Source organism: Bos taurus, chromosome 19 (genome assembly GCF_002263795.3).
Source record: "Bos taurus isolate L1 Dominette 01449 registration number 42190680 breed Hereford chromosome 19, ARS-UCD2.0, whole genome shotgun sequence".
Taxonomy (NCBI): domain Eukaryota; kingdom Metazoa; phylum Chordata; class Mammalia; order Artiodactyla; family Bovidae; genus Bos; species Bos taurus.
This window is the reverse complement of record NC_037346.1, coordinates 47,797,478-47,819,871: the sequence shown is the minus strand read 5'-3', so window position 1 is coordinate 47,819,871 and position 22,394 is coordinate 47,797,478. Positions and strand designations below refer to the sequence as shown.

General features: G+C 59.6%; 1 protein-coding gene and 1 long non-coding RNA gene across 5 annotated transcripts; one reads left to right on the top strand and one right to left on the bottom strand.

Moving 5' to 3' along the window:
• Window positions 1-641: 641 nt before the first annotated feature.
• On the bottom strand, window positions 642-21,260 carry ACE (angiotensin I converting enzyme). Of its 4 annotated transcripts, NM_001206668.1 has the most exons (25): window positions 21,012-21,260; window positions 20,196-20,363; window positions 19,484-19,577; window positions 18,933-19,076; window positions 18,342-18,533; window positions 17,728-17,825; window positions 17,211-17,383; window positions 16,621-16,844; window positions 16,164-16,308; window positions 15,795-15,893; window positions 15,424-15,546; window positions 14,654-14,865; window positions 13,901-14,037; window positions 12,913-13,071; window positions 12,504-12,591; window positions 10,562-10,705; window positions 10,238-10,429; window positions 7,560-7,657; window positions 7,188-7,360; window positions 4,879-5,102; window positions 4,462-4,606; window positions 3,637-3,735; window positions 1,727-1,849; window positions 1,273-1,460; window positions 654-1,106 (listed from the first exon to the last, which is right to left on the bottom strand). In NM_001206668.1, the coding sequence occupies exons 1-25, from the start codon at window positions 21,258-21,260 to the stop codon at window positions 877-879; spliced, it is 3,921 nt and encodes a 1,306-aa protein (NP_001193597.1). In that variant the 3' UTR covers window positions 654-876. The 4 variants fall into 4 exon arrangements, with proteins under 4 accessions (XP_059733862.1, XP_024835648.1, XP_059733863.1 ...); XM_059877879.1 differs by lacking the exons at window positions 17,211-17,383; window positions 18,933-19,076; window positions 19,484-19,577; window positions 20,196-20,363; window positions 21,012-21,260 and having other exon boundaries at window positions 642-1,106; window positions 18,342-18,514; XM_024979880.2 differs by lacking the exons at window positions 14,654-14,865; window positions 15,424-15,546; window positions 15,795-15,893; ... (7 more) ...; window positions 20,196-20,363; window positions 21,012-21,260 and adding an exon at window positions 14,130-14,632 and having other exon boundaries at window positions 642-1,106.
• On the top strand, window positions 17,823-21,146 carry LOC132343097 (uncharacterized). Its single transcript, XR_009491772.1, has 3 exons — window positions 17,823-18,348; window positions 20,214-20,390; window positions 21,058-21,146. It is a non-coding gene; the product is annotated as an uncharacterized lncRNA (long non-coding RNA).
• Window positions 21,261-22,394: the final 1,134 nt, after the last annotated feature.

The window sequence follows — 22,394 nt, the reverse complement described above, 5'->3', positions numbered from 1 at the left end:
TTTCTACAATAAACATCTAGATAAATGATTTTAAAATGTCCCTCAAAATGATACTCCCTCAAAACCAGGCTGGCCTCTGAGGAAGACTCAGGGTGAAGGCATGTGCTGGGGGCAGGGGCAGGGGTGGTCCCTGCAGTCAGTCCCTGCGTGGGCACCCCCTTCTGCCCGGCTAGGGCAAAGGGTGCTGACCCTGGGCCCTGTGGGCAGTACTCCGGTGGCTCTGAGCATGTGTGCGAGTGGACATGGAGCCGGGGCAGGCACCAGCCAGTTCTGTGCCTTCAGCCAGCAAGGCGCTCCCCCCGGGGACTGGAGGACAGCTGGGAGCCTTCAGTCCGGGGACTGGACCGTTTATGGGAATAGCGGGGGCAGGGCTCCAGCAGCCCGGAATGTCTGCTCCCTCTTTGCCGCCCAGAGCCCTCCTGGGCCAGTGCCCAGGCCTGGCCAGGCCTGCCTGCCACAGCAGGCCAGGGGCCAGCTGCCCGGGCTGGAGAGGGGACTGGCCTGGGCGCTGGGTGGTGCTGGGGCCAGAGCTCGGGGGCGTTTTCCAGCCTCTTCTTGGAAAGAGATGAAGACCCCCGAGAAGTGACGCCCTTGATTGGCAGGAAGCGAGGGAGCTTCCCCGTGAGGGACACAGACGCGGATGGGAAGGCAGGACCTTTAATTGTATCCACAGGGAGACGGGGAGAGGGTGCCACGTGAGGGAGACTCTGGGTCTCTGGGGACCGGGGGGAGGGCGGGGGGGGGGCCAGAGGCCACGATGGCCGGAGGTCCAGAGGACTGGCGGGGGGGGCGGGGGCAGGAGGAGGCGGGGGCAGGAGGAGGGCGAGGGGCTGGGGTGAGCGTCAGGAGCAGCGCAGGGCCCCTCCCGGTCTCCTCTCAGGAGTGTCTCAGCTCCACCTCGGAGCCAAACTGGGGCCCGCGGTGGGGCCGGCGGAGGCTGTGGTGGCGGATGCTGAAGAGCCGCTGGGTGAGGCCCAGCGTGGCCACCAGCAGGGCGACGCCCAGGAAGAGCAGCACCCACTGGCCCACGCGGGCCTGCTGCTCCTCCAGGTTCAGGCCCAGGAAGTTGACGCGGCCGGAGCCCACGAAGGGGCCCTCCAGGCGAGCTGGGCGGGGAGGAACGAGAGCGGGCGCTGGGCCGGGCCGGGCACACCGCTGGCTCCCCAACCCTGAGCGCGGCGGCGGGACTCCAACCTGCCTTATCTTGGGAGGGCCCCAGCCCTGAGCGAGCCCAGGGGCTGCCCCGGGGCCCAGGGGGGTGGGTGGCGGTACCCGAGTTTGGCGTCCAGTTGTACTGAGGCCAGCCCAGCTTCTCCCCGTGCCGCCCGTTCTCCGTCACGAGCCAGTCCAGCAGCGGCTTGAAGTAGGTCATCATGGCGGCAGCCGACATGTTGGACTGGCCCGTGATCAGCCGCATGGCTTCGGGCCACGGCTGACTGAAGCCCAGCTTCATGGCATCCCTGGGGGAGCCCCAGGCGGGGAACCGAGTCAGAGGGACAGGCTGGGAGGCTCCCTGTCCCACCCCGTCCCAGTCTCACACCAGCGCTCTCTATCCCCGCCCCCAGCCTCCGCTCCCCACCCGGGACTGAGGGCCTGGGCAGGTCTGGGGCTTTGGGGAAAGGGTGACCCTGGCCGAGGCCATGGTAGATGTTCTGGGAAGAGCTCCACTGGGAAGTAGGTCATCGTGGGGAGGACAGGGGTCAGAGCAAGGCCAGAGGAGACTCACGCCAGGAGCTTCCCGGCCTCCTTGGACTGGTAGATGTCACACTTGTGCAGGGGGCCCTGGTGGCCCGCTGCCTGACACAGCGCCTGGTGGAACTGGAACTGGATGACAAAGCTGACGAAGTACCTGCAGGGGGGCAGGCGAGGCCTGGGGTGGGCGCTGGGGGCAGCGCCTTCGAGCCCCAGCCACCCTGCCTCCTGCTGCCTGCCATGGCGTCAGGGTGAGCCCATCCTGGCCTGCAGAGTCATCAGGCCTCCTTCCCCGCCTCTCACCACAGAGCTGCCTCCGCATGGAGCATCTTGGGAGAGACTCTTAGAGCTAGGGATGCTCATGCGTGAGGCCGAGTGGGGCAGAGCCCATCAGAGATGTGGCGGGCTGCTCTGGACACAGAAATGACATCTCTGTCCCTGAGGCGTTGCCTACAGGGTCATGCTTCTGACGGGGCAGGGAAGCCGGCCCAAATGACCTCCTTTATCCCAAAGCAGTGAGAATTCCCTGCAGGAGTTTGCCGGTCAAGGAGGGGCAGCCTCTCTGAATGTGGGGAGGTTTGGAATGTCCTGAACCAGCAGTGCAGACGGGAAGGCTGGGCACAAGTCAGGTGCACTGTCTTTCCTGGCCTTTCCTGTATGTGCTTTGCTAAGGCTGCTGGTCAGAATCTGGAGGGCGATCCCTTTGCCCGCTCCCTCCTGGAGAATTATCTGTGCTAAGCTGGGAAGCTAGCCGTCACGTGGGCCGACTTCTGTGTGAAAGTGAGTGCCAGCTCAGGAGCTCAGAAGCCCGTTGGGAAGGCGGGCGGAGGGTCTCTCTGTAGGTCACCCTGGCACACTGGCTGGTCAGGCCTGCATGGAGGTGCCCTTGACTCTCCTTGGCTCCCTGCTCCCCCCGCTGCTCCCTGGAGCCTCTGAGCAGGCTTTCTCTTCCTTCCTGGACTCAGGCACAGAGCTTACCCACCTCATGCTTATTTATTAGCTCCTGACTGTGCTGACATTGAGCCAGGTGCTGGGGTAGAAGGCTGGGCATGATGGACATAAGCCCTCCTTCACTGGCCTGGGGAGCACAGGGGCCCTCTGCCCCAGATCCCTGCCTCGAGGGAGGGCTCCAGCTCCTCTAATCACACTTCCCAGCCCCCAGCCAGTGCTCCCCTGCAGCACGCAGAGGGAGAGGGGCTGACTGGGCGCATGCACGTGGTGGCTGCACGACTGATGGCGCTGCTGTGTTTCCGCATTCCATTTAAGACAGTGATTTAATGATGGTGGGTTATGGCAACCAGTCCCCAAGCGTGTTCTGTATTACAACTGTGTGCTAAGATGTGAACTCTTGCAACGATCCTATGAAATGGGATTCCACAGGTGAGGAAGCTGGTGCTCGCAGAGATGGAGGGATTTACTCAAGGGAACAGTCATGGAGATGAGATTTGAACCTGTACTGTCTAATCCCAAGGCTGTGACCCCATACCCCTAACAATACAGGCTTCCATCCAGCTAGGCCTCTAGTCCTAGCTCCAGTGGGTAGAAGGTCCCCAGGTACAACTCAAATTATGTCACAGGAAATATGTTCAATACATATAAGGGAACAGAATGCTGTAAAAATGAGAAAATAGTGCTCAGGGCATGGTCTGGCCATGGGTCATGGTTCATGTTAACTAACCAAGGTCTTGTAACCATTAGCTGGTTATAGTGAACTTTCTGTTTTCAACCGTCTGGAGGGCGGGGGCTCTCATGGTATCACAAGAGTGAAACAACGTCAGTCTTGGTTACAGGTGAGAGGCCCAGACACAGTGCACCACACACGGGTCCCCAGGTTGCCCTGACGGTAGCTCCTGGAGCAGGTAGCTCTTGGAAGGGGTAGCAAAGGTGTCTCAACACCACTCGGAGGCGCTGCCCCTCCAGACGCCCTCCTCCCTTTCCTGTTACCTGACGTAAGGCACACTTGCAGGAATGTGGAACTTGGCCCCTGGGTCAAAGTCATCTTGAGATCTGGCCAGTGGGGGACAGACACCCTGGTACTTCAGCCTGTGGAGGAGGAAGACACATTAGAGGGAGGGTTTGGGGACAATCAGCACTTCCTGGTGGCTCAAACGGTAAAGAATCCATCAAAAATGCAGGCGACCTGGGTTTGACCCCTGGGTTGGGAAGAAATCCTAGAGAAAGGAATGGCAACCCACTCCAGTATTTTTGCCTGGAAAATCCCATGGACAGGGAGCCTGGCGGGCTACAGTCTATGAGGTCACAGAGAGTCAGACATGATTGAGTGACTAACACTTTCACTTTTTGGGGAGAATCAAGCTGGGAGAGTTGGTGTTCTTGATTTGCAATATGGTGCCTGCCCTGGGCCTGCACAGGGTGCTGACAACTCCTGCAAGCTGTGCCTTTGTGAGTCCCTGCCCCCAGGTACCCCGTCGCTCACACACACACACACACACCCCCCTAGACACTATACAGGCAGACACACCAGGTACACACAGACACAAGCACACACACACACCTAGACACCATGCACACAGACCAGGTACACACAGATGCAGGCACACACACAGACACACACTTACATGCCACACAGACACACCAGGTACACACAGACATGCCACGTACATACAAACACAGGCACGCACATACACACACACACACACACTCCCCTAGACACCACACATACAGACACACCAGGTACACACAGACGCAGGTGCCGGCATATACCCCGTGGAGACCCCCGGCCCACACCCCGCAGCAGGGCTCTAGAACCTGAGGCTCCACCACTCCTGGTTGTAGTTCTCCCTGGTGACACTTCCATCAAACACCCTCCAGCGCCACTGGTCGACGAGGAAGCTGAAGGGGATGAAGGCAATCTTCTCGAGCGCCATCTTCATCAGAAAGTTGATATCCTCCTCTGCCAAGAGAAGGGAGCCCGATGTCAGATCCAGGGATGCCTTCCGCCATAGCCTAGCAGGGGGCTGAGCAGGTGTGCGGTGGGTGGAATGGGTGGGGCGACCTGCCTCTTGGGACGGGTTTTCCCTCCTGCTCTCCCCGCTGGCTGTCCCCTGGCTCCCTGTGTTCCGTCCTGGCACCGCCTGTGGCCCATGGAGCCTCCTCTCTGCCTCCCAAGCTCGCTGCCGCTTCTCGGCCCCTCTGCCCGCTTGGATCTCCCCGTTCCTCGCTCACCGTAGCCGCCGTCCCCACTGCTCAGCAGGTTGATCTTGTGCAGGTGCGTGGGGGTGGACACTGAGAGGGCCAGCACGTCCCCAATGGCCTCGTGAAAGCCGGGGTTGGCGCCCTCCCGGAAGGTCACGGGCAAGTCCTTGTACTGCATGAAGTACTGTATGTGGCCCATTTCGTGGTGGGCCACCACCAGGTCCTCCATGTTCACCGAGGTGCACTGCTTGATCCTGGAGCACGGGGTGGGAGAGAGACAGCAAGGAGCCCTGGGCAAAGGCAGCGGCCAACCCTGCTCGCAGAGCAGGCCCCCAGGACCGCCACAGCATCATGGGGAGGAAAACCAAAAGGAGAAATGGAGGCGATCTGGGGATTGGAAACTCCTACAGCATGGTCCTCCAGGCCACTCCCTGCCTCCAGCTCCCCTGAACACCTCGAGCCTGCACTGCTGTGTGTGTGGCTTTCTGACTGTGCGAGGTATGTGCTCTGGAGGCACGGGGACCCTCAGTCACGCTCAGTGACTTTCCAGGATGTGGGTCCTGTGGTTCCTCTTCTCACGGTCTGTCTCTCCCTGGTCTCAGACTTCCTGAAGGAAACCATGTTGTCTGGGCTCTTCTGCACCCCATGTGCCCGATGCCAGCAGGCAGATCACCCTGGGATTTCTCAGGGCCAGGACTGATGGGACATCTGCTGAGCTGTCCGAGCAGGGGCTCCACTTCCCCTTCCACCTTTTGTGAGCTGAGGAAGTTCACCCTTGGATCTAACCAGAGCTTTTCATCTCAGTGGACCCCTTTTTTTGTTATTCTATGGTGAGTGGAAAGAGCTGCCCCAGTGACAAGTTGGGGTCTGCCCACCTTCTGTTAGGACTCCCTGTACGAGCGAGGTTCCCCAAGGAGACCTCAGCTTTGAGAGTCTGTCTGCGCCCAGCCCTGAAGCTCTGGTCTCCACGTCTCTGAAGGAAGAGCCCAAGGCCAGGGGAGCCAGTGAACCTGCCTACTTTGTTCCAGGACCTCTGAGTCCACTCTTCTCATCAGAGATACTTCACCATCTCTGCCACTTCTCCCAAGAGGTGGAAACTTCTTAATCTTCTTTTGAACCTGGGTTGTGACTGGTTGAATCTTGTGACTTGCTTTAGCCAATAAAATGTGGCAGGAGTGACCTGTCCCAGTTCTGGACTAACTTAGTCTTTAAGAGATCTGGCTGCTTTTGCTCTGTGGATGCTGGCCACTGGGTAAGAAATCTGACCGCCTGAGGCTGCCACCACATGAGGTCATCCAAGCTCTCCTAGAGAGAGATGTCCGGCCAGACCCCGGCTGCTCCAGCCATGCCAGCCCAGGCACCCAGCACGTGAATGCAGGAACCCACATGAGTGTCCCTGCCCCAGCATGTGCCACACAGAGAAACCAAGGAAGCCAGCTGACAGCCAGGAGCACAGCCGAAACCCCGCTGAGCCATGCCAGCCTTCTGCCGCCATCAGAGCTGCCCCAGCAAAGGTCTCCACCCTGCAAGGCAGGATGAGCCACTTCCACTGAGCAGTGCCTGAATCCCGGGCCCATACAATCACTAGCAGACTTCCCTCGTGGTCCAGTGGTTAAGAACCAGCCTGCAAATGCAGGGGACACGGGTTTGACCCCTGGTAGGGGAAGATTTCACATGCCACGGGGCAACTAAACCCATGAGCCCCAACTACTGAGTCCACACTCTGGAGCCTGTGAGCCGCAATGAGGGAAGCCACCACGGTGAGAGGCCCCCATGTTGCAACTGGAGAGGAGCCCCTGCCTGCCTCAATGAGAGAACGCCCTCGCACAGCCACAAAGACCCAGCATAGCCATTAATAAATAAATACATTCAAAATAATAATTAAAAAATCATGAGCACAGTCAAATAGTTGTTTTACAGCCCTGGATTTTGGGCTGGTGTGATTCAGAGCAGTAACTGAAACACTGTCCACCAATGAAGACAGCTCCTGAGCCCTGTCAGAGGTGTGAGCAGATCTGTGTGAAGCCCCCACACCCCTGTGTGTTCCCCTATCTCAAGGCACAGGCAGCAGGGAGAGGCCCGCTGTGCCCAGGGCCTGCCCTAGAGGGAGGCTGGCTGGCGGCTCACACAAGGCTCACCCCCAGAACTGCGACCTGGAACCCTGAGCTGACGCGGCTGGTCAGTGCTCAAGGAGACCCTTGTGTGGTGGATGGGGTTCCCCTGCCACAAGCTGGTGGCCATGCTGAGGCCAGGCCCACCTCTCTGAACCCTCCGCCCCCAGCTCGGACTCGGACTCGTCTCCTTGGCCTCTGGGCTTAGGACCTGCAGCCCGGACGCACCTAAAGTCCTTGCCGTTGAAGAAGTCCCAGGCGGAGGCGTGGCACACCACTTCCCGCCCATCAGTCGGCTTCTCCAGCATCGACTTGTTCCAGAATTCAGGGGGCATGGGCAGCAGCCCCAGGGAGGTGAAGAAATTGTCTGCTTCCTTAAACATCCTTAGGGGTGTCCAGCCCTGCAAACAGACGGAGCTCTGCCGAAGCTGGGGACGGTGGGGACAGACTGTGTGCCACTGTGGGAGGGCCTGGGGGGAGGGCCAAGCTGGAAGCAGCTCCTGAATTAGGGGGCCCTCTCCCCCTGGGGCAGGGCTCCCCGCCCCACACCCTGGGGCCACCCTAGAGGAGCAGGTGTGCGAGGAGGGGGCCAGTGCAGACCTGCTTTATCATGGCCTCCGTGGCATCCATCTTGGGGGCTGAAGGGAAGGGTGCCACCAAGTCATAGATGTTGGACCAGCTCTGTGCCCACATGTTCCCTGGAGGCAGGCAGAGGACGAGAGGCAGAGAGAGGGGAGACAGTGTTGCGTTTTAGGCTCAGCACCGTCACACAGCGTGAGGGGCCAGATCCAGCACAAAACCAAAATTAAAAGAACCACCCAACTGCCCTCCTTTAGGAGAGGTTGATGTCTCAGCACTTAGGGCAAGACAAGAGTAAAGAAGCTTTCCCAAGTGGCTCAGATGGTAAAGAATCTGTCTGCAATGCAGGAGACCTGGGTTCAATCCCTGGGTCGGAAAGATCCCCTGGAAAAAGGAATGGCAACCCACTCCAGTATTCTTGCCTAGGAAATCCCATGGACAGAGCAGCCTGGTAGGCTACAGTCCATGGGGTCGCAAAAGAGTCAGACACAACTGAGCAACTACCACCTTCAGGGCCAAAGGAGACTAAGCTTGAGCTGACATCGAGTGGAGCCTATGGGTGCAAGCCAGTGAAGGTAGGAGTGAGTGAGAAGCCAGAATGGGATGGGGGCGCAAGCTCTGCTCTAAGCCCAGCTCCCAGGCCAGTGGGCACCTGCTTTCCTTCTTGGGGTCTGTGTTTCTCGGCCAATGAGCTGGCATTCTCTGGTCTAACCACAGAGAGACCAAGGGTGGCTGGTCTCTTGAGCTGCAAAGAACTAGACCCAAAGCTGGAAGGGGGTCTCCCTCATGATCTGTAAACGGTGTGTGGTCCCATCTGGTCTCTCTGTTCACAGTGAGGAGCCCCCCAGGAAGAGGGCCCGATGGTCCAACAGACACAGGAACCCCGTGGCGTCTGCTTGCCCAGTCCCTGCCACCCCTTGTTGTCTCTGACTGCCCATTTCATGCACTCAGGGCATCTGAGTTTACAACCCCTGGAGAATGAGGGTCCCCAAGTTGAGGGGACATTTCACATGCTAGCAAGGTAACTGTCAAAGCCTTTCAAACTAAACTTCAACAGTATGTGAATGGAGAACTTCTAGATGTACAAGTTGGATTTAGAAAAGGCAGAGGAACCAGAGATCAAATTGCTGACATTCATTGGATCATAGAAAAAGCAAGAGAATCCAGAAAAGCATCTACTTCTGCTTCACTGACTACTCTAAAGCCTTTGACTATGTGGATCACAACAAACTGCAGAAAGTTCTTAAACAGATGGGAACATCAGACCACCTTACCTGCCTCCTGAGAAAGCTGTATGCAGGTCAAGAAACAGTAGTTAGAATTGGACATGGAAAAACAGATTGGTTCCAAATTGGGAAAGGAGTACATCAAAGCTGTATATTGTCACCCTGATTATTTAACCTCTATCCAGAGTACATCATGCAAAATGCCAAGCTGGATGAAGCACAAGCCGGAATCAAGACTGCCAGGAGAAATATCAATAACATCAGATATGCAGATGACACCACCCTTATGGCAGAAAGTGAAAAGGAACTAAAGAGCCTCTTGATGACAGTGAAAGAGGAGAGTGAAAAAACTGGCTTAAAACTCAATATCCAATAAACTAAGATCATGGCATCTGGTCCCATCACTTCATGACAAATAGATGAACAATGGAAACAGTGACAGACTTCATTTTCTTGGGCTCCAAAATCACTGTAGACAGTGATGGCAGCCGTGAAATTAAAAGCCACTTGCTTCTTGGAAGAAAAACTATGACAAACCTAGTTTTAAAAAGGACAAACCATATTAAAAAGCAGAGATATCACTTTGCTGATAAAGGTCCATATAGTCAAAGCTACGGTTTTTCCAGTAGTCATGTATGGATGTGAGAGCTGGACCATAAAAAGTAGCTGAGAGCCGAAGAAGTGATGCTTTCAAATTGTAGTGCTGGAGAAGAGTCTTGAGAGTCCCTTGGATTGCAAGGAGATCAAACCAGTCAATCCTAAAAGAAATCAACCCTGAATATTCATTGGAAGGACTGAAGCTGAAGCTCCAATACTCTGGCCACCTGATGAGAACAGCCAACTCATTGGAAAAGACCCTGATGCTGGGAAGGATTGAAGGAGGGTGAAGGGCAAGACAGAGGGTGGGATGGTTGGATGGCATCATCAATTCAATGGACATGAGTTTGAGCAAACTCTGAGAGATAGTAAAGGGCAGGGAAGCCTGGTGTGCTGCAGTCCATGGGGTCTCAAAGAGTCCGACACAACTGAGTGAGCAACAGCAACACTCTCCCAGCTCCTTTGCCTGAACGTCGAGTCTACCCTGCTCTCTCCCGACATGACTACTTTCTCCAGCTGTCAGAACCTCTCGCCCTGCATGGGTCTGTTCACAGCCCCCTCCTGGGGAGGGCTTCTCAGCTCCCAGTCCCAGCCCCCTCCTCACCCTCATGGCGCCTAGTGCTGCGGCCTGGGAGGTGGTCTCCCCAGCACAGGCCTGTGAACTCTGTGCACTGCCCCATCCCTGGTGACCGGTACCATGTGGATCTATAGCAAACGTGGCACCAAGTGCAAGTAGGGGGCTCTTCTTCCCACCCCCGCCCCCCACCCCACTCTGGGCCTGGCAACATTGCCCTGCCCCAGGCTCCAGTGTCCCCTGCAGACCCTTCCCAGTCTGCCCTCTGCCCCTGGACCGCAGCCCGTCTCGCTGGCGCTCACCGAGCAGGTGGGCTGGGATGGGGCCCTCCAGGTTGATGACGTCGGGCCCGTAGTGGCGGTGCAGGGCCCGGCGCACGTAGGCGTGCAGGTTCAGGTAGAGCGGCTGCAGCTCTTGGAACAGCTGCTCCAGCTCCTCCTCTAGGAAGGGCATCTCGTACATGGACCTCCAGGAGTCCCCGCCATCCTGGTAGCCTGTGGGTGTGGGTGTGGGGGGTGCGCCCAGGCTCTCTGGACACCTGACCGTTCCTGGAGCACTCCCTGTCTCCTTCAAGGACTGCCCCCCTCACCTCTGAGGGCACCGGTGACCCTGCAGGGAGCACTCACCATTGAGCCTGGCGGCCTTGTTGGTGAGCTCCACGTATTTGGGGAAGTAGGGGAGGATGGACCGCCCCACTTTATCGCGCCAGCTCTTCCACGCCCAGGCCAGGTCCTGATAATTCCGGGATGTGGCCATCAGATTGGTCAGATCTGGGTGGGAGGGGTGGGATGGCTTGAGCCCCCAGCTCCTGGCTCACCTCCCACCTCCTCCAGAGCTAGGAAAAGACAGGAAGGGGCAGCACAGGTCGGGGGAAACTGGAGACAGGCTGGTGCCCTTTCTATGGGCTTACAGGTGCCAGGCCCAGGCTCGGCACTGCACAGACGCAACCTCAGGCAACTACAGGGCTGCAGCAGCCCCGTGAGGGGTGCCCTTGAGCCTCCTTCCACACAAGCTGCTGGTGGCATGGCTGTGTCTCCTAGCCAGGAAGCGGCCAAGCCGGGGCACAAACCCAGGGCCCAGGCCCCAGAGCTGCTGCTCGCTGTTTGTCCCCTGGCAACCCCTCCCTGGGAGAAATAGCCTGGAGGTCAAAAGATGGGGGTTCTTGGTCGGTTTCCTCCTGACCTCTCTCCGTCTGTGAGATGGGGATAATGCTGGCCTAGGGGAAGGAGGACCCTGAGCAGGGACTGGGCTCCTTCATCTCTGCGTCCCCACGGGGCCCAGGGTGCCTTTCACACATTGTAACTGAACTGCCTGAATAACCGCTGTGCAGGCCAAGTACAGAGATCCACTCAAGCACCACCTTGGATCCGTGTCCTGTCAGAGCCATGCCTGTATGAGTGGCCTCCTGGGCTATGGGTTACATGGAGCTGACACGGCCTTCGCAGAGCTCGGATGAGGAGGCCGTGAGCACAGGGGTCAGGTGTGAAGGTGGCCCCGCTTCCTGCCTGACCCGGCCTGAAACGGAGGCCTGCGGGGATCCACCCCTCGCTGACCGCGCTCTGAGCTGAGATATGCTATGTGCATCCCCCTTACACAGAGGAAGCACATTCAAGGTAACTTGTTTGGAGGAAAACACATTTTGAGAATTTTTCATCCGTCCTCTGCTGATGTGAGTGTTCTGTTTTTGGGGATGCTCTTATTGTTACTACCGGCAGCGATTTGACAGCCCAGGCCCAGATCAAAGGGCTGACTGATGGGGGTGGAGGCCACATTCCCTCTAACACTCTTGTCCATAAACAAACACACACACATGTACATCCACCCCCACTTGCGTGCCTACCCTCATACACAACCCCCAGGCCAAACCCTGTCCTAGGAAAACTGTTTCTCTCTCTTGTTTATTTTCCATTTCCATTTCTATTTGTGATTGTTCTGAAGTGGGAGTTGGGCGGAGGGCCAGGAAGAGACTGTTTCTGGGTGGAGATTCCTCAGGAAAAATGTTTATGTCTCTGGCTCCCTGACCCTGGGAAGGTGAGGGGAGCGTGGTCAGAGCGGGTGGGGAGTCTCTGTGTGCAGGTACTGGGGTGTTGGGCTGAGCTTCTTCAGAAGGGGGAAGGTTAAGAAGGACTGGCTAGTCTGCGAGAGGAAGAGGACTCGCCAGAGCTGGTCCATTCCTGCCGGCCTTGGAGGGAGTGAGGTGGGAATGGCTTCTGCAGGCTGAGGCTTCAATTTCGGGGTGGGGTGGGATCCAGGGAGGAGCGCAAGGGGAGGTAGGTGCCTAGAGGGAAGTCCAAGCCCCTGAGAGAAACATTTGAGATACACCTGCTCTGAAGGGCAGAGCACAGGGTGGAGCAGGGAGGATGGGACTAGAGGGAGCAGAAGCTGGGGGACCAGCGCAGAGATGAAGCCAGGCTGGTTCTAAGCAGTGGCAGAGAAGCCCCACGGGTGGAAAAGACGGAAGCGAGTTTCCTGGGCGTGCTGACCTCCTGAGTCAGAACTGAACACTTCCCTTTCGTGGACAGCACCCCAGCCTCCCCGGGCCTCCCACTCACCGCCCAGTGTGCTCACCAGGCTCGAGCCGCAGGCAGGTGCCATTTTCGTGGCACACAGAGGCCACGCTGTAAACGGTCTCCATGTCCAGCAGGATCTGGTTATACTGCGGGGGAAGCAGAGGGGCAGCGAGCTACAGATCTGGCCCCCTGCTTTGCCCTGGCACCATTGCGTGGGGTGGGAGGTGGGCGGGGGGTTGCTGGGCTATGGGTTGGGGAGGGGGCTCCCAAAGCCCTCCCTTCTCAGCGAGTCTGGGGGTGTGCATAGACGAGTCTGGAGGTGTGCACAGACATGGCAGAAGTCATGACTGGACAACTTGAGGAGGAGGAAGCAGCATGAAGGCTACATGCCATCCCTCGAGCTAGGACCCTCTCCTGACCTGGGATCCTCCACCCCCTTTGCCCCACCCTACCCCCAAGTTCCCCACCTCTTCCAGCTCCTTGGTGGGCAGTGCTGCCCGCTCTAGATCCTGAATCTTCTTTATCATCCGCTTCATGGTGGCATTCTGGAAGTTGGTCACGTCAAACTTCCTGGCCCAGGTGCCATACTTGACGGTGTGGTTTGCCATCTGTAAGTTCTTCTCCATCTGCAGGCAGAGGGGGAGCCGTATCATGAGGCCCAGGAGGAGCTCTGGAAAGGGCTCCTAGGAGGAGGCATCGTGCAGGAGCCGAAGAGGCTGGGTGTCAGGGGGCGGCTTTATCACGTTGCTGCCTTTGCCTATAAAGACCTTCCTCAGCCTGGACTGTTCTGTGATGTCCTGTGTGCAGTACACATGCCCTCATCCAGCAAGACATCGCGTGGGAGAGGCAGAGAAGGAAACCCCACCCCGTATCTTGAATGCTATTGGGACAGAGGCAGCTTGGCATTCTCTCTGTGGCTTCTGAGCCTCAGGGTCCCAGCTGTAAAATGGGAATAAGGTCACTGGCTTTGCAAGACCGTTGAGGAATACACGAGGCAATAGATGTCGAGTGCCAAGGAACAGTGGCCAGTACATATGGGTCTTTACGAAATGTTATTTCTCTGTGGCTCACCTTGGTTATGATCTCCGCTCGGCCACACAGATGCGGAGGGGGTCGAGGTTGGGGGGCAGGTGTAGCCCTCGCTATGGTGGCACACAGGAGCCTTCAGTCTTTTTAAAAACTGACTTTGGCATCAGTTACTTCCACACAAATTATTCCTTTACCAACAACAGATTATTAATGAAAGACAACCTTTGTTAGGCACTGGGTGTGTGCCCACCTGGACCTGAAATTGGACACTTTTCAATACGCTGCAAGGATTTTTCACAAACTCTGAGAACGTGTCCCCCTGGGGTGATGTTGGGGATGGGAGGGCATCCTGTAGCGCCTTGGGTTTCAGAGGACGGGCCCTGTGGGACGAGGAGCGCCCGTGTGCTGGGCTGGAGGGGCCCCTACCAGCAACTTGCTGTTGTCCGTGCTGATGTCGGTGCTGTAGTTCCAGTTGGCCTCGGCATACTCGTTCCACACGACCTGGGATCTCCGGTCGTATTCCTCCACAAACTTGCGGGCCTCGTCCTCGTCGGACACCAGGTCTACGGGACAGAGCAGAGGGACACAGACAGGCCTCCCCTCGCCCTCCCGCCGCCGCCTGGGCCTTCCCGCCCCGCCCCCCAGCCAATCCCACTTGGGCTCTGGGTTTTCTTCGGGCTGCTGATTGTTGAGGGATGGGTGGTTGAGTGGCGGATGGTTGTCTCACTGCTGGTTGTTGCCTGGCTGGTTGTTTCCTGGTTGACTGTCACCTGGCTGGTGGTCCCCTGGCCGGTGGTCCCCTCACTGGGGACCAGCAGGGGGCGCCCACAGCAGAGCAGGAGGAGGAGGAGGCGAGGCAGTCCTGGAGCAGCCCAACCATGGCCCATGGCCGCAGGAGAGCAGAGCCCTACAGTCCCCGCCCCCGGCCAATAAGAGCGGATCCTGCAGTATGACCTCATAGAGCAGTGTGCCTGCCAGCCAGCCCCCCGCCGGGGGCCTCAGATCTGGGCACGCCCTCCCCAGGAGGCTGGAAAGATGTGCCCACTCCACCCCAGCGCCCTGCCGAACGCTCAGGGGACGCCAGGGCCTGGCTGGACAAGCTGATGGGGAACTGTGAACTGGGGGCCTGGGTCACGAACCTAGAGCTGAGAACCCACGGCACCCTGCCCCGGGCTTTACCAATGCCCTCCGGGTAATTGTCGGGCATCGGTGGGCGCCACTGATACTCTGGCCAGCCCAGGACCTCGCCGTTCTGCTGGTTCTGCTCCTCGAGCCACTGTGTGACCGGCTGGAAGTAGCTGAGCAGCGGCCTAGCGTCCAGGTTGTCTGAGCCAACCATGTCCTTCAGCACCTCCTGCCAGGGCCGTGAGGAGCCTGCCTGCAGCAGCGCCCTGTTGGGCAGAGTGGGTGCTGTGGGCACAGGGCTCTCAGGCCAGGGTCTGTGGCTGCTGCCCTGCCCACCTGCTCCGCCTCTGGCCACTTCTCTCCCAACTGGGTGGCAAGAATGGCAGTGTTAAGTCTCAGGGCCTAGGAGCCCTGTGAAAGGGGGACATTTGTCTTGCTCCACGCCAGCCAGAAGTGCTTCCCAGCTGGTGCTAGTGGTAAAGAACCTGTCTGCCAATGCAGGAGATGTAAGAGATGTAGATTCAATCCCTGGGTGGGAAAATCCCCTGGAGGAGGGCATGGCAACCCACTCTGGTATTCTTGCCTGGAGAATCCCTTGGACAGACGAGCCTGGCGGGCTACAGTCCATGGGGTGGCAAAGAGTCAGACACGACTGAAGCGACTTATCATGCATGCCAGCCAGAAAGCCCACTCAACAAGCAGTTGATGAGAGAAAGAAAAGGAGGGGGAGTGGAGAAGCACTCCCTCCACTGGCATGGTGGGGTGCCCCCTCCCGATACACCCTTCACTGAGCTCTCCCCTCACTCCCCCACAGCCCCACACACCGGAGCTTGGCCCCCGCCTGGGTGGACTGGTAGATGTCACACTGGTGCAGGGGGCCTTGGTGGCCTGCCTCCTTGCACAGCGCTTCGTGGAACTGGAACTGCAGGACAAAGCTCACGAAGTACCTACAGGCACAGGGCGGGTGTGAGGGGGATGGCGGAGGCCCCCTGCCTGGGGCCCAGCTAGCTTCCACAGGGCAGAGGCTGGGCCATGGGCTGCCTTGGGGGAGAACTGAGAACCGAGCTTGGCTCAGGGGAGAGGCCCACTCAAATTCCAGGTTGCTGGGGGTCTAGGGGAGGATGGGGACAAGCCCAGGATATGGGGGCCCAGCGTAGGGGAAGGAACTAAGGTGTGCCAGAACTGGGGGCAATACCTGATATACGGGGTCACATTTGGGACGTGAAACTTGGCTCCAGCGTCAAAGTGGGTTTCATTTCGGACAACCGGAGGACAGATCCCCTGATACTTGGTTCTGGAAAAGGATGTGGTTAAGTTGTCTTAGGACCTGAGGGTTGTACACAGGCTGATTTTCCCTTTGCAGAAAAGGCTGCCAAGCAGGCATTCCCACCGGCCGACCCTCCCCACCCTGGAGAACTGGGGATGACCACCTGTCTGATGGAGTTTTAGGCAGGAAAGAAGAATGCTGTGAGGAGGAGGGGGGAGGTGTTCCTGGAGAGGAGGGAACCCGGGAAGGTGGCGAGGGCCCCTGGGATGAGGCCCCTCTCCATCCCTCTTTGCTCACCGAAGATACCACCAGTCATAGTTGTAGCGGGAAGGGGGGGTTCGCCCACTAAAGACCCCCCAACGCCACTGGTCCACCAAGTAGCCAAAGGGCAGGAAGGCAATTTTTTCCAGTGCCATCTTTAACAAGTAGTTGATGTCACTCTCTGTTGGGAGATGAGAAGAGAGAGGTCAGAGGGAGAGGGGAGTCCAGCTGGGATAGGGGGCCCTGGGGGAGAGGCTGGCAGGAGGTGAGGCTGGGCAGGGACCATGGAGTCCTGCTTGGAAGAGGATGCTTGGGCAGTGGAGCTGGGATGCAGGGTAGGCCTCGAGGCCTGGGTGGATCCCCAGACCTGCCTGACGTGGGGCAGAGAGGCGGAAACGAGACGGGCAGATGTGAGCAGCGACCAGTGGGGTCCTGCTGGGGGGCCCAGTGGGGTCTGGGTGGGCTGGGCTGGGTCCTCTCCACCCCCGCATACCTGTGTCATTGGTGACCTGGTCCAGCAGGCCGATCTTGTGCAGGTGTGCAGGAGTGGAGACGGAGAGGGCCAGCACATCGCCGATGGCCTCGTGGAAGCCGGGGTTGGCGCCTCGGCGCAGGGAGACGTGCTGGCCCTTGTACTGAAGGTAGTACTGCACGTGGCCCATCTCGTGGTGCACCGTGGACAGCTGGTCCATAGTGACCCGCGTGCACTGCTTGATCCTGGGGCAGGGAGAGCATGTGGGTGAGGGTGAAGGACGGGCAGCACGGGGACCAGAGAGCACTCAGGGAGGCTGGTGCCAGAGGGAACGAAGCCAGGCGGGCGCTGTCCCGGACTCCCAGGAACCGGTGGAAACAGGCAAACCTCCACCCTGCCCCAGCCACACCCAGCCTTTCCCCTTGGTTCCAAGGTACAAGGCTGCTGCCTGTCAGAGCTGCCTAGTGAAAGCAGCCTGCTGCAGCCCTGGAAGAGACCCAGCCTCCCGGCTGGTCTCAGAGCTGGGATAGACGTGGGCCTGGGAGCTGGCCTCCCTGTGGCCCGGCTGCCCGGCCTTGGGGAGCCTTGCAAGCCGCCTCCAGCATCGAGACCTGAAGTCTTTCCTGTTGTAGAAGTCCCAGGCGGACGCGTGGCACACCACCTCCCGCCCGTCGCTTGGCTTCTCCAGCATGGATTCCGCCCAGAACTCGGGTGGCATGGGCAAGAGCCCCAGGGAGGTGAAGAACTCCTCCGCCACCCGGAACATGTGTGTGGCGTTCCAGCCCTGGGGGTGGAGGGGTGGGGGGGCACACTCGGGTCAGGGGCCAGCTGCTGGAGCCCACCCCGGCTGCCCCGGGGGTGCATCTGGGGTCCCCCACTCGGGTCAGTTCCATGCTCATGAAGAGCACCTCTGCTCCGTGGCCTCCCTTCCCGGAGGCCGGGCCCCTACTGGCTACAGAGGATACACAAAAGCGGCCTGCTGCTCGCTGCCACCCTCCCCTCCCAGCGGGGTCCTGAGGGAAGAACTGGCGCCCAGCGCACGGTGGGGACACACTGCAGGCTGCGGCTCCTCAGCTCCTCATGCCTGACTCCCTCATGGCCCCTGCCAGGGCCTGACTCCGAGCTCACCTTCTGCACCATAACATCGGTAACATCAAGATTGGGCTTGTCGGGGAAGGGCACCACCGTGTCGTAGATGTTCTCCCAGCTCTGGGCCCACATGTTCCCTAGACAGAGAAGGGGAGCCGACAGCTTGGTGCCCAGCCCAGCCAGCGCCTGCTTCCCTAGGCGTGTCACCGAACAGCACCCCGGTGTCTGGACCTGGGGCGCGGCAGGGCCACAGCCCGCTTGCTGGGCTCACACAGCAGTCCCACCCACTCCCGAGTGCTCTGCGTTCCCTGGGGCTGGCAAAGGCCAAGGTGCCCAGGTGATGCGGCTGGGGTCCTTTCTGACTGCCAGGTCCCTGCCCTCCCCCAGCCCTGACACCAGCCCACAGGGCTGGCTTTCTGGGGGATAAAGTGGGGTTCTTTCTCCTCTTCCACTGGAGCTAAAGCCTTCAGGGTGGCTCCTGGCTCTGCATTTTACTAGCTCTCTGCCCTGTGCCACGTCCCTCGCGCATCCTAAGCCACGCTCTGAACAGCAGTGATCATAAGGATCATCGACTTTATAGGTTCATGTGCGGGCGAGTGAGCAATGCGATGCTCTGAAAGGTGAAACGTGATGAGGCTGACCCTGGTCCTTACCCAGCAGGTGAGCGGGGATGGGTCCCCTGAGGTTGATGTATCTGTCCCCATATCGGCGGTGCAGTGCGCGCCGGACGTAGGCATGGAGGTTCAGGTAGAGGGGCTCCAGCTGCTGGTAGAGGCGTTCCAGATCCTCCGTGAAGGTGGGAGAGTCATACCAGGAGCGCCAGTAGGCCCCTGTGTCTGAGAAGCCTGGGGGGGGGCGGGTGGCATTGGGGATGCAGTTCAGGCCCTAGGCTCTGGCACCTCCCCGCCAGCTATCACCTGGCCATTCTCCCGGCTCAGGGCCAGTGTATCTGCCTGCTCACTGCAAGGGAGAGCTTGGGGGTTACCGCTCTCAGTTTTCTAACTATGGTTGCTCCAACTCCAGCTAAACAGGCCCTGACACATATAAGCCCTACAGCTGGGAGGAGTGTCAGGAGGGGCAGCATGAGGCTGATGGGGCTAAAGCCCAGTTTGGCCATCCACCATCTGTGAGACCTTGGACCAGTGTAGGGAGTCATCGTAATGGCTGCTCTGTGTGTTTCGGGGCTCAGTGGAGACAGAAGACGGGAGGGTAGTGCCCACACAGAGGCTGGTGGGTGTGCTCACCATCCTGCTTGTAGGCCTCGTTGCTGAGGGCAGTGAAGTCCTGGTATAGGGGCTTCAGTGGGATGCCCGCGGCGTTGTGCCAGCCCTCCCAGGCATACAGCAGCAGGGTGTAGCTTCGCGAGGAAGCCAGGATATTGGTGAGCTCTGAGACACAGGTGGGCAGGGTCAGTTCAGAGACTGCTGCCTCGAAGTCAGCAGTAGAGGAGGTTTGTAAGGAAAGCTACGGCGGGGTCTAAGGCCTGTGGAGGACTCTTGGGGGGATGAGAGGGCCCATTAAGGGAAAACCAGGTGGCGACGATGAAGGCCAGTTGTGATGGGGAAGGAAAAGCACACGTGAGGGCGGGGTCGGGGCTGGAGGCTGGAGATTCCAGAAGTCAGTCGGCCTGGAGGAGCAGGGTGTGGGGGCATCAGGCACTCTGGTCCTGATCAGAGGTTCAGGCCTTTGGGTTTACCGCCCCCCTCTGCAGAAATGTGCCATCCTCAGGGAGCCGAGGGGTGGCGGGGAAGGTCAGGAAGGCCTGGAAGACAGACAGGAGACTCAGGCCCGTTACCTGGGTCCAGGGACCAGCAGGGGGCAGTCTTGTTGGGGAAGCAGACCTTGGCAGTGGAGTAAATCCTGCTCATGTTGCTTAGCAGAGAGTTGTACTGGGGAGTCAGAGTTGAGAAAATGTTAGTGATGAACAGCCCTTGGAATTAATCTGGCTGCCCCCTCCTCTCTTTGCTGGGAGGAACAGGGGAGACGCCCCGAGGGGGGATGCGGCTTGGACAAGGCCGCCTCGTGGCACTCGGAGCATATCTGAACGTGAATGGACGGGTTTCGCTTCCACTGGAGCCCGCCTGTGAAGATGGGAAACTGGCGTCCTGAGAACTAGGGAGCAGGGTTCATTTCTGAGCTCGGCCACCACCTGACTGAGACCAAATCCCCTTCATTCCCTGACCTTGATACCCTCTCCACCTTTCGGAGGAAGCCCTTAAAACAAACCACCTATGGAGAAACTGAAAACCCCTGTTTCATCTTCCACTGTTTACTTGAATTTTGCTTTCTACTCCATGACACTTGCTTTAATATAAAGTAACTTCTCGCACCCCATCTCCAGGGAAATCAGTACTTCAGGAATCCACTCTGCTCACAGGGGCTTCCCCTGCAGTCAGGGCCAGTAGAGATCCTGGGGTCCCTCCTGGCCAGACACCCCCACCTCTCACCACCACCGTAGACACTGGGAGGGTACCCTGGGGAATTCTGCCTCCACCCCTCAGGCCCACCTTCTGCCGCTTCTCTAGGTCCAGGTTGGCGGGGCCCAGGGTGCGCACCGCCCCGATGATGCGCAGCAGCGTGGGGTCGGTAAAGTTCTGCCAGACCGGGTCGAACAGATCCTTGGCCTTCTGGCCCCAGGCCTCTGAAAACTCCTGGCTGAGCAAGGCTGCTTCCTCCTGTGGGCACCAGGAGGGCACGAGAAGGTAAACAGGGGAGGCCATGGCGCTCGGGGAGGGGAGGAAGGTCAAGGGCTTCTGGAGACCGGCGCTGATGGGAGCACTGCTCCCTTCAACTGGGCCCTGCGGGTGAAGAACTGGGGCGGCGGGGGGGTCTGCCTCAGGGAGGCGGTGGAGCAGAAACGCGCCAGAAGAGAGGGAGGGAGAGGAGAGGGTGATCAGACAGCCATGAAAGGTGACAGGTACAAGGAGAGAGGGGAAGGTGTGCGGCCAGAGAAGTGGAGAACCCAGAGCAGAGCGGGCACCCTAAGCAAGACTGCCGCGGATCCAGCCCGGAGGCACCCCAGGCGCCGCCGCCTGGGAGGACTCGGGGTCAGAGTGGCCGGCCTCATTTATTGGGTTCCTTATTGGGCAGGACCATGGGCCCAGCACCGGGCCAGGGAACCGACTGCCTGTCTACGGGGACCGCTTTGGGAACCGGGGCGGGGTGGTGGCTGGAGAGGAGGCAGGCGGGCCCCGCCCCGACCCCACGGCTCCGGGGCCGGGGGCGCGCGCGCGGGGCGGGGACTCTCCGCCCCCCCAGCGCCCAGCCGCGGGGCTGTGATTGGCCGCCCGGGCCCCGCCCCCGCCCCGGGCCCGCGCGCCCACCTGGAGCCGCGCGTTCTCCTCGGTGATGTTGGTGTCGTGCGCCCAGCTGGCGGCCGTGCTCTGGAACAGCACCTGCTCGGCGCTCGAGTTGAAGCTGGCTGCGAAGATCTGCGCCCCGGCCTCGTCGGCGGGAAAGTTCCCCGGCTGCAACGCGGGGTCCAGCTCCAGGATCACGGGCGGCGGCGGCAGGAGCAGCAGCAGCAACGGCAGCAGCAGCGGCGGCGACCGGCGACCCGACGCGGCCCCCATGGTGCGGTGCGCAGCGCAGCCCCTTCTCCCGCGCAGCGCCCGCCCTGCGGGTTATAAAACCCGGCCGCCTTCCGACACACCCCCACCTCCCCGCCCCGCCGCGCTTCCTCCTCTGCTCCAAAGTCCCCCGGCCGCCGCGCGGGCCTAACGGAGCGGGGCGGGGACCGAGGCTTCCTGGCCCGCCCCGGGCAGGGGCGCCGGACCGAGGACGAGCCGAGGCGGCCCCCGGCGAGATGCAGCTGGGGTGGGGGTGGGAGGGAGTGGCGGACGGGCCTTAGGTCAGGCTCTCGCAGGGGAGGCTAGAAAGGAGAACCCCCCTCCTCCAACACACACACATACACCCCACACCTATGAAGCTGAGACACCCAGCAGTTTGCTGGAATACCCCAGTCTGCCGGCGTGCCCTCCCCTTCCATCACTCAGCCTCGGTGCAGGGACCCGGAGCCCAGCGGCCTCTGCCGCTCAGTCTTCCGGCCTTACCGCCCGGGGCTCTCTGGGCTCGGAGTGACAAGGTGGGGGAGCTGTCCGCAGAGTCGCTAGTGCCGCGAGACAGGGTTAATGACCGTCACCCGGTCCTGCTTCTTCACGAGGCCTTGGGTGTGGCCTGCATGGATTGGGGAGCACCTAGGCTTCTGCAGGCATCTGGGGGGGTGCTCAGGGACCCCGGTTCACCTGGGGACTGGGGGGGGGGCGGTCAGATGGGGGAAAGAATGGGGGGTTGTTCTGGAAGGGGAGACATAGAGCCAGAGGCACACCTGCTTCCTTCACACAAGCTGTCATTTGCTCAGGCAAGAACAATCACACAGACTTGCCAACCTGGAGAGCTACAAAGATGACCACAGCGACAACAGAGGAAGACGCTAAGACCCAGGTTGAATGGCTTGCTCCCAGTCACCCCAGGTTTCCACAATCCAATCCAGTGGTCCTAAGGCTTTCAGGCTGTGGGTCATGTGCACAGGGAGCTGCTGTCTTCCAGGAGGGAACAGTCTCCCCATCAACTAAGGCTTGGGTGGGGGAGATTTTGAGAGTGGCACCCCTTCAGGCCCCAAAGCAGGGGTCTTGGAGTGGGAGGAAGGGTAGAGAGAATAGAGTCTGAGGCTTAGCTTGAAACCAGGGAGTCCTTCTCCTCTATCA

Excerpts from the sequence above, each read along its gene's own strand:
- ACE (NM_001206668.1), bottom strand. The coding sequence starts at position 21,260 with ATGGGGGCCGCGTCGGGTCGCCGGTCGCCGCCGCTGCTGCTGCCGTTG. Across the intron at positions 20,364-21,011 it reads AGGAGAACGCGCGGCTCCAG|GAGGAAGCAGCCTTGCTCAG; the intron begins GTGGGCGCGCGG and ends TGGTGCCCACAG. Across the intron at positions 1,107-1,272 it reads CAACTGGACGCCAAACTCGG|CTCGCCTGGAGGGCCCCTTC; the intron begins GTACCGCCACCC and ends CTCCCCGCCCAG.